General features: G+C 37.2%; 1 protein-coding gene across 4 annotated transcripts in view; it reads right to left on the bottom strand.

Moving 5' to 3' along the window:
- Window positions 1–1,185: 1,185 nt before the first annotated feature.
- Window positions 1,186–13,400, bottom strand: part of LOC106877781 (uncharacterized) — a 234,168-nt gene continuing 221,953 nt past the window's right edge. For all 4 annotated transcript variants that reach the window (XM_052967253.1, XM_052967252.1, XM_052967255.1 and 1 more), the window contains 2 exons: window positions 12,062–12,193; window positions 1,186–5,681 (listed from right to left, as the gene is read on the bottom strand). In XM_052967253.1, coding sequence (XP_052823213.1) covers window positions 5,380–5,681; window positions 12,062–12,193 — 434 coding nt within the window. In that variant the 3' untranslated portion in view covers window positions 1,186–5,379. The remainder of the gene's footprint in view (window positions 5,682–12,061; window positions 12,194–13,400) is intronic.

Raw genomic sequence — 13,400 nt, 5'->3', positions numbered from 1 at the left:
TCTCTGAATCTCTGGGATTAGTTCTTATGACAGGACAAAGTAAGATGACCAGCAATCACATGCAACTTCAGAATGCTATGACAACAGTTTGGGGTCCCTCATTCCTGATTGTTTTACTACTTGCATTGACACCAATCAAGAGTATTTCTGTGTCTCCACAGATAGATTGTTATCAAACACACACACACACACACACACACACACACACACACACACACACACACACACACACACGAAATTCTGATTCTTTTCAATTGTATGTATAACAATATCTAATTAAGTAATTATGTTTTTAATGTTCTATTTAGGTATCTTACTAACTATTGTATTAATGTTTGGTTTAGCACCTAAAGAATCAACAATTAGCTTTCAATTATGTTCTATTGTGTTCTTAATATAGACATTTAATCTTGTTATAAATGATACTGTACATCTCATGTTCAATAGTACTTAAATGAACCTATAAGTTATAGGTCATATTTATTGTTCAGATCTCTGAATTTCTGATAATTAAAAGTTGTGAAAAAAATATATATATATCATGAAAAAAAAGATTTGTTTATACATTTGTTGTGAATATATTTAAATAAGAGTATAAAAGTATAAAAATTGTAGTCCACTAAACAAAAATAAAACCCATTTAGTTTTTGAAAAATATTCAATGTAATTGTGAATAAAAACAAGAGTAGACAGTAAGATTAATCTTAAAAGAATATGATGCTACATGGATATAGTTTTAATTGGTTATTCAGCACCTAATTTCTTGTAATTTATCTGAATATGTGGGTTAAAGTCTCATCTAACATTTACTTTTTTTTCCTTCACATTTAAAGACTGAAAGAGAAATTGAATGTAAGAGAAAACTTACCTAATGAATGAGAAAACCTACTTAACCCTTTCGTTACCAACTGGGCTGAAACCAACTCTGGCTCTGAGTACAAATGGCTTGTTTTCATAAGTTTTGAATTAAAATCTTCCACCAAACCTTAGTCACAATTTATGTTCCTAACACTAGCTGAATGATAACTAAGTTATTTCACTAAATTATTTGTTTTTTTTAAAAGTTATTGAAAGAAACACAGAGCATCTCAAAATAAATACAGTAAAAAAAGGGTTAAGGTAAAAAAGCTAATTAACATAGCATAGCTTTTATTAAGCTACACATGAAGATAACCACAAATGAAAAAGTGTTGAAACGTTGTTTATTCTATGTTAATCATCTATAATGTGAGAGAGAGAGTGTGATCTGCCATTCAAGGCTGGGTCTCATTTGCCAACTAACTAGAAGTTCTTTTTCTGCTGACTAGTTTGATAACTAGTCTTCAGTAAAGGTCTTCCTCTACAGTTCATGTCTTACAAGTTCACAGGCAATGCTTTACATAGCTTCCCATCAGAACTGTTGGCTGTCATTGGAACTGGTAAGTTGTTTTTACCACCTTGCCCATGTGTATACTTACTTGACTCTTTGGCAACTGTTCATTGTCAGGGGTCAGTGTGACCTGGCTAGGATGGCCTTTGTTTGGTGGTTGAGCTACTTGAATGGAGCTGTGAATATTGAGTTGGGCTGGTTTCAGTCTGTTGATGGCAACATTGGATGAATCCCATTTTATGGTCCATCATAGGGTGGTTGAAGGGGTTTTCATCATTCAATGTGATGAACAAAAACAAACTTCACTTTGTGGAGGTCATATGGCACAGAGGACCTACGTGTATCATGTGTTGACATGGGAATAGGGTATTACTGGTTCATGTTGTCTCTCAGTTGCTCAAGATACCTTTGATATTTGGATCTGATTTAGTGATTGGAATGAATTCCCCCAGCACTGTAGAGATACCATACACAATTTCTGTGGAAGAAGTGTTGAGGTCTTCCTCTAGGGCAGTGCAAATTCCCAGCATTACCCATGAAAGTTGGTTGATGCAGTTGAGCCAGTTAACTCTGGTTGTAAGGGATTCCTTCAAGCAGCAGTGAAATCTCTCTACATTGGGGTGGCAGACTGTTGTGTGCTTCACACATCATTCCACAACTCTAGAGTGAACTGAGGTTTGCAGTCAGATGAGATGCTATCTAAGACACTGAAATGAGCAACCCATTTGTGATGAAGATGCAGGTGATTTCCGGTGTTTCTATGATGCAGAGAGGTCTTAGGCCAATGTGTGAAGTGGTCCACTATTGTTAGTAGATATGAGCAACCAAGTGAAGGTGGTCGGGATCCAATGAGGTCAATGTTGACATGACTGAAACAGGCCTGTGGGGGTTCGTAGCTACCAAGAGGTGCTTAGGTATGATGATGGATTTTGGCTTTTTGGCAGGGTATACAAGTTTTGGCCCACTCCCTAGTTTGCTTGATCATCTCGTGCCAGATGAATTTGCATGACATCAGGTGCTGTGTGGCTCAGGTATCCAGGTGGGAAAATCTTTTTAGCACCAGGGACAATTGGTTGTGGCTTCCTGGTAGAAAGTATGGTTGTTCTGTTGGAGCCAAAGTCAGGAAAGAAGTGATGGTGGTGCAGTAGGCTCTGATGTCATCATCTCTTTGTGGAGCTGTGGCCATAGCCTTTTAGGCATCAGAGTAGGTAGGTGCTCAAGAGAGTGCATCAGTGACTAAGTTGCTTTTTCCAAATAGGTGCTGAATGTTTGTAGTGTACTCAGAACTGGCTGATAACTGTCACTGCTGGTGTACTGACCATAGCTCTGATAGCTTGCTCATAGCAAAGGTTAGTGGTTAGTGGTTTGTGAACACCTTCCAGAAAGTAGTGAAAGTGGTGGACACATAGATGGGTGGTTAACAGTTCCCTGTTGAAAATGCTACATTTCTGTTCAGGTGGTCATATTTGTTGACTGAAGAAGGCCCAGAGGTCACCACTGACCATTGATGTATTGTTCCAAAATACTTCCAGCGGCTGTGAATGCAGTCAATGCTGACATATGAGGATGGGAAATCATGGTTGCTTTAGCAAGAGCTTCTTTCGTGGATTTCACCTATTTTTAAAAACTTTCTCTTGATAATGCATTGTACAGAGGTCTCATCAATCTTGCCATAGAAGGGATGAAATGTTGATAAAAGTTTACCATATCCACAAATTGGTACAGAGTCATGCTTGTGGTGAGGTGTGGAAATGATAAGATAGCTTTCAATTTTTCTGGTAGGGATGTAGTGCTAGCACCTGTGATTTGATGTCCAAGAAAGTTTATTTCCTTACCAAAGACACACTTGGCAGGGTTGACTACCAAACTATATTGTTTCAGTCTATTAAAAAGGATCACTTGTGTAGCTCTGCATTTTGGCTTGCAATAAGGATGTCTTCTAGGTATACGAAAACAAAGTCTAGATCGACACACACAGTATCCATCAAGCATTGAAAGGATTGGGCTATATTTTTTAGGCCTAAGAATCTATGCAGAAATTCAGTTTAGGAACAGCACCATCTCATACAGGTGTTTGGTGGTACAGGTATTTGGATAAGGTTGATTTTGAAGAAAATTGAGTACCTGGTTAACTGGGCTCAGAAGTCTTGCATATGTGGAATGGGGTAGTGGTTGGGTGTAGTGTTTGTTTTGAGATGGCGATAATCTCCACAAGGTCCACCAACTTCCATTGAGTTTTGGTGTCACATGTAGAGGTGATGATCACGTACTGCTTGATCAATGAACAATACCCAAAGCATCCATGTTGTTGAACTTGGCCCTCACAATAGCAAGTTTGTCTGGTGGTAGAGGATGTGTGTAACTATGTACTGGAGGGTTGGTAGTTGGGATCTAGTGTTTTACTCCATGGTGAGTTGTAGGTTTGGAGAATGTCAGAGTAGTGAGATTTGGGCAGTTCACAAGGAGGGGTAAGAACTCGTTATTGGTCTGAAAGATGGCTGCTTTGTGAGGGGCAGCATGTGCAGATGTTGTCAGTGAAACAGAGGCATAGGCGTTGCTGTTGATGAGTCATCTCCCTTGAAGATTGATCAGCAGTGAGTGGACCTGATGAAAGTCTGCTCCGATAATAGAGTGATGGACATCAGTGACAGTGAATGCCTATGTATATATTTGTGAGCTGATATGAAAGGAGGGAAAGCAGCATCTATACACTTTGATTGTGGAACCATTGGTGGCTGCTAAAGGTTGACCTTGCTCTCCATAATGGAGGTCCTTTGCAGATGCTGGAATAATACTGACTTCTACTCCTGTGTCAATTAGGAATCTTTGAACAGAGATCTGATAGTGGATATACAGGAACAGTTGATCATGTCTGCTGACCACCAGAGTGTTTTAATAGTGGCCAGCCCTGGAGTTTCCTGCATTCAATGACAAAGAGCTCTTGAAGCTGCGTAGTTGTTTACACTTGGTAGCTCTTGTTCCAGACTTTTTGTGATAAAACCACAAATTGTCTCGTGTAACCTCACCATGTCTCAGGGCTAACCTTATCGTGTTGATTATAACTCCACTAGACAAAAAACGTTTGCCAGCTGCTCTCACTAACTATCACAGGTCCTTGATCTCAGGCTGAGTTATAAGGGATTGGACCTGGGGTGGCAATTTACAGAGGAGTATTTCCCTAAGTAAAAAACAAGGGGACTCACCAGGGGGCACTAATGCCAGCATCCTTTCTATTAGGAAGGCTTAGAATCACTTAACCCAGCCATATCCAATTCTCAATCACTAAACTGGAATGTTTCTATGAGTCTATTTTTTATAGTCTCATATTTGTGAGTAATTGGTGGTCTGATTAGGATGTATAGCACCCTTGTTGCTGTATCCTCATTCAAGGCAGCTGTTATACAAGAATATTTTATCAGGTACAAGGTGATGTTGAACTGTGCCTCAGCTTGTGCAAAACATACTTTGGTTCATTTTGGCCTGAATTGTGTGAGCTTAAGCACAACAGCATTCTCACTTGCTATGATTACATGTTCATGTGTCTTCTTCTATTTTGGGATCACCACTTATAGCTTTAGTTAAGCTATATGTAAAAATAACCACAAATGAGAATGTGCTGAATTGTTGTTTATTCTGTGTTAATCATCTACAATGTGAGAGGAATACAATCCACCGTTCAAGTTTGGGTTTCATTTGTTACCTTACCAGAAGTCCCTTTTCTGCCATCTAGTTTGATAACTAGTCTGCAGTAAAGGTCTCATCTACAGTTCATCTCTTATGAGTTCACAGGCAATGCCCTACAGTAGCATGACAGCAACTAATGTAATTTCCTTGCTAAAGACATATAATATGCACTTAAAAGTGAAGTGTGTAATCTGAATGAAATTTGGTTGTTATTTGTAGCAGTTTGTGTGATAGTGTAGATCCATTTTATTCTTTTGTATTTATATGGGAAGAAACTTTAAACATGTACCCCCTCTCCATTGAAAGAAAAAAAAAAAGAGTTTTCATCAAATTTCAATGTTTTCATGTTTGAGGAGGTTTTTATTACATATGAAGCTTTCAGTATTAATGTAAATATTTCTTTTGTAGTGAATCCAACATAAACATCCCATCACAATGTAAATCAGAATCAGCAACACCAAAGTAATGTAAATCCAGTATGGTATAGTTGTTTCAGTAATTATTCTATCTGTACAGTTTGATATCATACTTATGTTTGAATGTAGCTTTTCCTTTCTCCATATACTTGTTGAAGTTATTCTTGATAACTGCTCTGTTAGTGTGGTTGAAGGTGTTTCGTCTAAGACAACTGAAAAATTTGAATGAACAATATAAAAGTGTGAAATTTGACTTGAATGAATAGTATAAAAGTGTGAAACTTGACAGCATTTTGAATGTTAGTACAAATTTATACTAAATATATTTCGTGGAGAGTAGATTGGGAAGTTCAATAAAGCTGATGCCTAGTTTGGATGGAAAATATGGTTGGAATGAAAATGTAGGCAGGAAGGGAGTTTCAGAAAACAATTTTGGAAGGGAAAGATTGGGCAAAGGGATTAGTTCAGAATTGAAGATGCAGAAAAAGAAATTAGTTTTAAATATTTTCATTTGGTTCAAGTAGCTGTGGTTGTTGCAAATTATCAAATTCAGCAAAGACTGTCGTAGAATTGACAGAAGATTCAAAAGGACACAACACATTAATGGATTTTGGATGTTGGTGAGTGAGGACATGAGTGAGGATGTAGTGTTCAGAGTGTATGTGTTGCAGGGGTGCATATATTGCTAGTTATATAGCAACAACAACAATGCGACTGCCACCACTAGCAATTACACAGAATCTTGATGTTATCTCATTGCAAAAAGTGACTAAAAACATTGCTGGAAAAGTATGAAACAAGTTAGATGCTCTGAGTAAGGTACTCTGAAATATCAATATTATACCAATTTGATTCTCTGTATATAATGGAAAATGTGGAGGTGCATGGCTTAGTGGTTAGGGTGTCAGCATCATGATCCTAAGAAAGTGGTTTCGATTCCTGGACCAGGCGACATGTTGCATTCTTGAACAAAACACTTCATTTCACATTGCTCCAGCTCAGCTGGTGAAAATGAGTAACGCTGTGATGGACTGGCATCCCGTCAAGCTGGGCAACACATACGCCATTGAAACCAGGAAACTGGGCCCATGAGCCTGGCTCGGCTTTAAAAGGGCGCATTATTTTTTTATATAATGGAAAATATCAAGTCATCGTTGTATGTTCAAATCTGTAACTAGTAATTTATTTGTAACTTTGAATCAGTTACCTTACTTTTGTACCTCAGTTACCCTAGATTTGAAGAATAATATTAGGTTCTTCAAGAAAAATTTACTTTTGATAGATCAGCATCATATCCAAGTAGACATTTTTCTCTCATAACTATTCAATTAAGTGTCAATACTATTTTGGTAATAGAGTTTGTGTGTGGCTGCTGTGATGTATATATACATTTGCATGTGTAAATGCAGTTGTGAGTATCTATGTGTGAAAACAGTGACATGTATGTGTATATAATGTTATATGTATATTTACATGCATGATTAATATATTTAGAAATACTGTGGTAAGTTTTGTGTACACAAATTGTGTATAAATGGATTCAGTGATATGTATAAATTTATATCTGTCTTGTGTGCATACAATTACATATTGGCTGCAGCAGCATGTGTGCAAATGTCTTTTTCATCACAACTTTTTCATACTCATCCTTCCTTTTTAGGATGTTAAGATGATATATGTATATGTATACATGTGAAGTTGTGTACAGTTGTGTGTATCTGTCAATATGGATATGTGCATACAAATACATTCAGTGTGTACACAGATATATATTTGAGTGTCTATGTACACACTCAACTGTCTACATATGTTTGTATAAGAGTATGTATATTTATGTATATGTATACAGTGAAGTTGTATGGATGTTTGTGCATAGCTAACTGCAACTGCGTACATACATGTAGGAGGAATATGAAACATGCCAAACTGGAAATATTTCTTATTCTCCTTAACTCACCTGTGAATTCTCAATTATCAACATTGCTAAAGCTTAATTCAGAGGATTTGGTTTTCCATTCAGAGCAGATAAATATATTTTAACCCTTTACAAAGCCTGACTTAGAATATCATAACATCTGGAATTGCAATCTTCATTGAGTGGACCACATTCAAAAGGTAGCCATGTATCTCACTTATACTTTGGACCATTTCCATTCAACAGCATACTTTGATCATCACTTCTACTGTAAATAAAAAGTACTGTAAATCCTGCATCAAATAATATATCCCTTTAATCAAAAGATTGTCATCTCACAATGCACCAGTTGTATACATCTTGTACATTGTCCACCTACCTTTGGGATTATATAGAGCTATGAGCAGGGCTCACTTTCTCTTTCATTAAAAAGTTAAACTTATATAAATGTTCCTTCCCCACTTCCATTGCCAACTACAATACTACAACATTCAGTGCTACTACATATTGTTAATAGTCATAAGTATAACTGTATGGTTAAGTTCACTTTAAAACCACATAGCTTTGGGTTTAATGTCAATATGCTATGTAGTATGTCTTTTACCGTACGTAGCCTTGTAGAGACCTGTCCACACAAGATCAGTGCTGGAACGATAAGTTAAGCAAACTGTTTTATTCTATTATTTATTATATTTTCCTTTTTTCTTTTTCTTCAGCCATTGTAGCCCTTAATTATGTGATTATTTAATTGCTAAAAAATTTCCTTCAGTCCTAATTGCCATCAGTGAAACTCTCTATCTTTCCTTCTCTTTCCTTATGTGTAGAATGGTCATAATATCTCTATTTTCTGTTGATAGGCAAATAACTTCCAGCTCCTGCCAAATTTAATTCTCTCTTCCCCTCTATGATATTATGGATTATGAAAAACAAATGTATCTTTATTGATAGATAAGTAATTTTCAGCTTCTGTCGGTAAAATTTGTGGAGGGACATTTTGTTATGTGATATCAAATGAATCCTCTTTTCCCTCCCACCAACCCACATATATCTGTGAACATAATTATAATGTATGTGTACGCTCATGATGGCTTTCCAGGACTGGAGGAAATTGAAACTGCAATCATAACGTTATTTTTCACATTATGCACAAGGACCTGCTGCCTCCAGGCATGTGACCCTAAAGATCTTTTTCTTTAGAGAAGCTGAAAACATCTCTTCAACATTCTCGGCTCCACAAGTTCAGAGCTGCTACAATCAGCATTGGCACAATGAAAGGTAGGTCTGGTGAGATAGTTGAAACACTTGGGTAGAGACATTTAGATATATGTTGTGTCCAAGAGCTAGACTGCTTGCAGGTAAAAGACGAAAATAGAAATTTTTCTGGGTAGGCAACAAAGATGGTCTAAGTGGTATGGGTATTCTACTAGCAAAGAAATAGGTGGATGAAGTGACTGAGGTAGCCAGGGGTTGTAATAAGATTATTAAGCTAAGTATAGCCTTTTTTGATGTAACAATGTCAGTTATCTCTGCATATGCTCCACATGCCAGACTTGCAGATACTCAGAAGGACCACTTTTATGAATCCCTTCTGAGGACTACTTCAGTTACAAAAAACGACACCATTCTCATCATGGCAGGGGACTTGAATGGACATGTTGGAAAACATCCTGATGGATTTCAGGATGTACATGGAGGCTATAGCTTTGGCTCTAGAAATGATAAAGGGACAAGGATGCGGGAGTTTTGTGTTGCTCATCTCATGGTTTACTGGTCTGCAACATCAACTTCAAGAATCCAGCCAACCATCTGATCACTAACCAATTTGGTTGGCACACCATCCAGATTAATTACAGCCTCACCAGAAATGCAAAATCTTCTCCAGGTGAAGAATGTACGACTCAACATAAGCTAGTAGTTAGTGACTTTAGGTTTAGGGCCAGAAGGATCCAAAGATGTAAGCCAATATGGCAAAAGAGGTTATGGAAGCTCAAAGATCCTTCAAACAGGCAGGGATTTAGAGATGTTCTTAATGAAACCTTTAATGAGAAGGAGGAAGAAATAGAGACATATAATGTAGAGGACAACTGGAGATTCCTACAGAACAATCTACTGAAGGTGACAGACCAAGAGTGATATGGTGGTGGAACAGTGATGTTAATAGGGCCATAAAAGAGATGAGATGGGTCTGGAAAGAAGGGAAAAGAGGCAGGTAGTAAAGAATCATATCAGAAAGCTAAAAGAGAAACTCGACCAGGTTTATCTAACTAGAGCTGAAGCAGAAAAGAAGTTTGTCAATGTCCTAAAGCATGAAGATCAGAGACTCGAGGTGTTCCGGATTGCTTGGGAAATGTGTCAGAGAGAATCGAGATATTGTGAGAGAGGAGTGTGTGCAGATGGATCATGATATGCTTGCACTTAAGTGATGTGGACAAGAAAGAGGCATGGAAGAATTACTATGCAAGGCTATTGAATGTGGAGAATGAATAGGATAAAGAGAGTCTCCCTCATGTGAACCGAACAAAGGGACTGGCTATCCTAGTAGACAACAGTATGGCAGATAAGGCAATTAAAGATATGAAAACAGAGAAAGCCTCAGGTCCATCTGGAATCACTGCTGAGATGCTCAAAATAGTTGATAAGGTAGGATACAGGCTAGTCACATGCATAGTTAATCAGTCATTCAAGAAGGTATAATACCCAGTGAGTGGCAAAGCAGCATTATTGTTAGGGTAAGGGAGATGCTTTAGAGAGAAGCAATTATGGAGGCATCAAACTCCTGGACCAGGTGATAAAAATTAATTAGGATCAGAATTAGGCTGGATAAAATGCAGTTTAGCTTTGCCCCAGGAAGAAGCACTGCTGGTGCTATTTTCATTATCAAGCAACAGAAGTACTTCGCTAAGAATAAACCATTATACTTGACATTTACTGATCTAGTAAAAGCCTTCAATGGAATACCTTGTTGTGTGATATGGTAGGTTCTGAGGAGACTAGGGTAAACAAGTGGCTTGTGAAAGCTGTACAGGCTATGTACAGAGATGCTGTCAGTAAGGTGAGAGTTAGCCACAAGTACAGTAAAGAATTTGGTGTACAGGTAGGCGTTCATCAAGGCTCAATCCCCTCCTGTTCATCATTATCTTCCAGGCCATAAGAGAGTAATTCAAACTGGCAGCCCCTGTTATACTACCCCTATATATTGATGGTCTTACCCTCGTAGCAAATTCTATATTAGAGCTTGAAAAGAAATTTTAAGTGTGGAAGTAATACCTGGAATCTTAGTAAGCAAAAAAACAGACAGAACCCTACCCATTTCAAGTAAGGCCCTTCTCTATTTGTAAGAAAGGTGTAGGCAGGAATTCCATATGGAGTACCCAGTGTAAACTATGGACACATAAGAGATGCAGTGGAATAATAGGAAGGTCATCAGAGAAAGTAGTGATCATATGTAGAAGACACACAGGAATCATAAAAACTACAGATACTTGGGAAACTAATTTTCTCAAATGTCCTGGAGATTCATTAGAGGAAGTGGATAATTTCTGCTTCCTAGGAGGCCAAATAAGTAGTGGGGGAGGATGTACAGAAAATGTAATAGCTAGAATAAGACTGGGGTGGAGAAGCTTCATAGAGCTCTCTCCAAGTGAAAGGAAGATTGTATGATATATGTATATGAACAGCAATTCTACATAATAGTGTGACATAGACCTTGAATGCAGAGGACATGCGAAGGTTGGAGAGGAATGAAGCTAGTATGCTCCTTTGGATATGTAATGTAAGTGTACATGTTCATCTGATTGCTTGTTTATTGAGAAAGAAGGCATAAGAGGAATTAGATGCCGTGTGCAAGAGAGAAGACTGTGCTGGTTTGGTCATGTGATGCAGATGGATGCTGACAACTCCATAAAGAAGTGCTGATCTTTCAAAGTGGATGAAACATTTGGAACGGGGAGAACCAAGAAGACATGAGACAAAGTACTGAAGGACAATCTCTAGATGCTGAACCTCTCACATGAGATAACAAAGAACTGAGATACCTGGTGGCTTGCTATACTCAAGAAGATCCATCTTTACAGCAGAAGTGTTAAGACCACTCTCCCAGGAGAAAAGGATTGGCTTGCAAGAGTTGTGTGCCAGTGCCATGTAAAAAGTGCTTGTGCCAGTACCACATACATGTACTTGTGCAATGCCATGCTAAAAACACCCAGCAGACACTGTAATGTGGTTGGTGTTAGGAAGAGCATCCAGTCATAGAAATCAAGTCAAATCTGGTGCGAACCTTGTGCAGCTCTCCAGCTTGCCAGCTCTGGTCAAACTGTCCAACCCATGCCAGCATGGAAAGTGGATGTTAAATGATGAAGATGATGATGATAAACTGAGTGGGAGCTATTGTATGTATATATGTGTGTGCATCTTTATACTAGTGTAAATTGGTGCATCAGACAAGGATACCTTGTTCTGTTACGTCCCTTTATGATAAAATCAAACTTAGTCATTCAACAAAGGCCAATAAAATGAATACCAGTCTAAGTACTGAGGTAGATATCATTGATTAAAAGTCCTTGAACATGATGCTCAAGCATAATCAGAGTTCAAAGTTTGAAACCAGTTAAAGAATAAAAAAACCAATGTGATGCCAAGAGATAACTTGCACCTTTGTGAAGTAACAGATCAACTCACCAGAATTATAAATAATAATCATCTTTCCAAAAACATGCCAAATTTTATATCTTGGTTTTATTTTATACTTCAATTGAAATGTGGTCTGGGATGTGCTCATTTTACTATTCAGTAATAGTTGCCATGATTTTCCTGAAAATAAATAAATTTATCAATCAGATTCTGTCATTAACTCTTGAAAATACACATTTTTTTTTTCACTGTTAGAATGACTTAAGTTGGTTTTTGGAAAAAATAATTCTTCAGGGCAAAACAAACATTCAAGATTCAGTTAACAAAATCTGATCAAACATTAGAATAAAATTATAGTACATAAATATATTAAAAGTAAGGCATCAACTGGTTTGGGCATTGGACACAAATTGATTTGAGTAGCTTTTTATTCAGAACATGACATTGTAAGTTACTGAAGATTAGCTGTTTCTTATTCCTATGTCTCAGATGAACTAACAAATTGAAATGCTTAAATTTCAGTAATACTTTTATATTCATTTACTATTCTTGTGATTCCAGTTTTTGACACTTTTGTTTAGTTCCAGATAGACTGTCATAGAACAGACATATGGTCAAAGATATCTCTACCATAGTGTGGCATAGACTACTGCTCACTGTCGAATTTCCAGACATATTTCCAGCTCTTTAGCTATTATTAATGGGAAATATCAAAGAAAGTAACTCTGGACAGACTTAATTAAAACTGTAGCTTTAACTAAAACACATCAACAACATTGACTAAATTGTGCCATTAGACTGTCAGGTCAAAAAAAATTTTTTCTAGCAGTCTTCTTGCAGATGGAGAGACCTTTATTTGCTAACAAAGGTAAAAGTTCTCTGAATTTTCTCTGCTAGCCATTGCACTTTCCATATTTACACCTCACCCACCAGCTAATTAGGTCCTCTAGGTAGCAGAAATTATCCATTACCTCTAAAGAGGCTCTGGAGCATTTGAGAAAATCAATTTCCTGAGTATCTGTAATTTTTATGAGTCCTGTGCATCTTCCACATACAAACCCTACTTTCTCTGACAACCTTCCTATTATTTCATGGCAGTTATATACCTTTTCTTTGTCTGAAGATTTCTAATAGGAAATTCACTTACATGTCTATGTAACACATAATTCTTTGTAATTCCTATTAGCAAATGAAACACATGCAATGGAAAATAAATAATACAAAAAGTTCCTACTTTCCTGTTTTGTTTTATTCATACATGCACACATACACACACACATGCATGCGTGCACACACATACACACATGTATATAGATACACACACACACATATATACTTATGTACATATATACATACATATATATATATATATATATATATATATATA

This window comes from Octopus bimaculoides, chromosome 4 (assembly GCF_001194135.2).
Source record: "Octopus bimaculoides isolate UCB-OBI-ISO-001 chromosome 4, ASM119413v2, whole genome shotgun sequence".
NCBI lineage: Eukaryota > Metazoa > Mollusca > Cephalopoda > Octopoda > Octopodidae > Octopus > Octopus bimaculoides.
The sequence above is the reverse complement of the archived record's forward strand: the minus strand, read 5'-3'. Positions and strand labels throughout refer to the sequence as shown.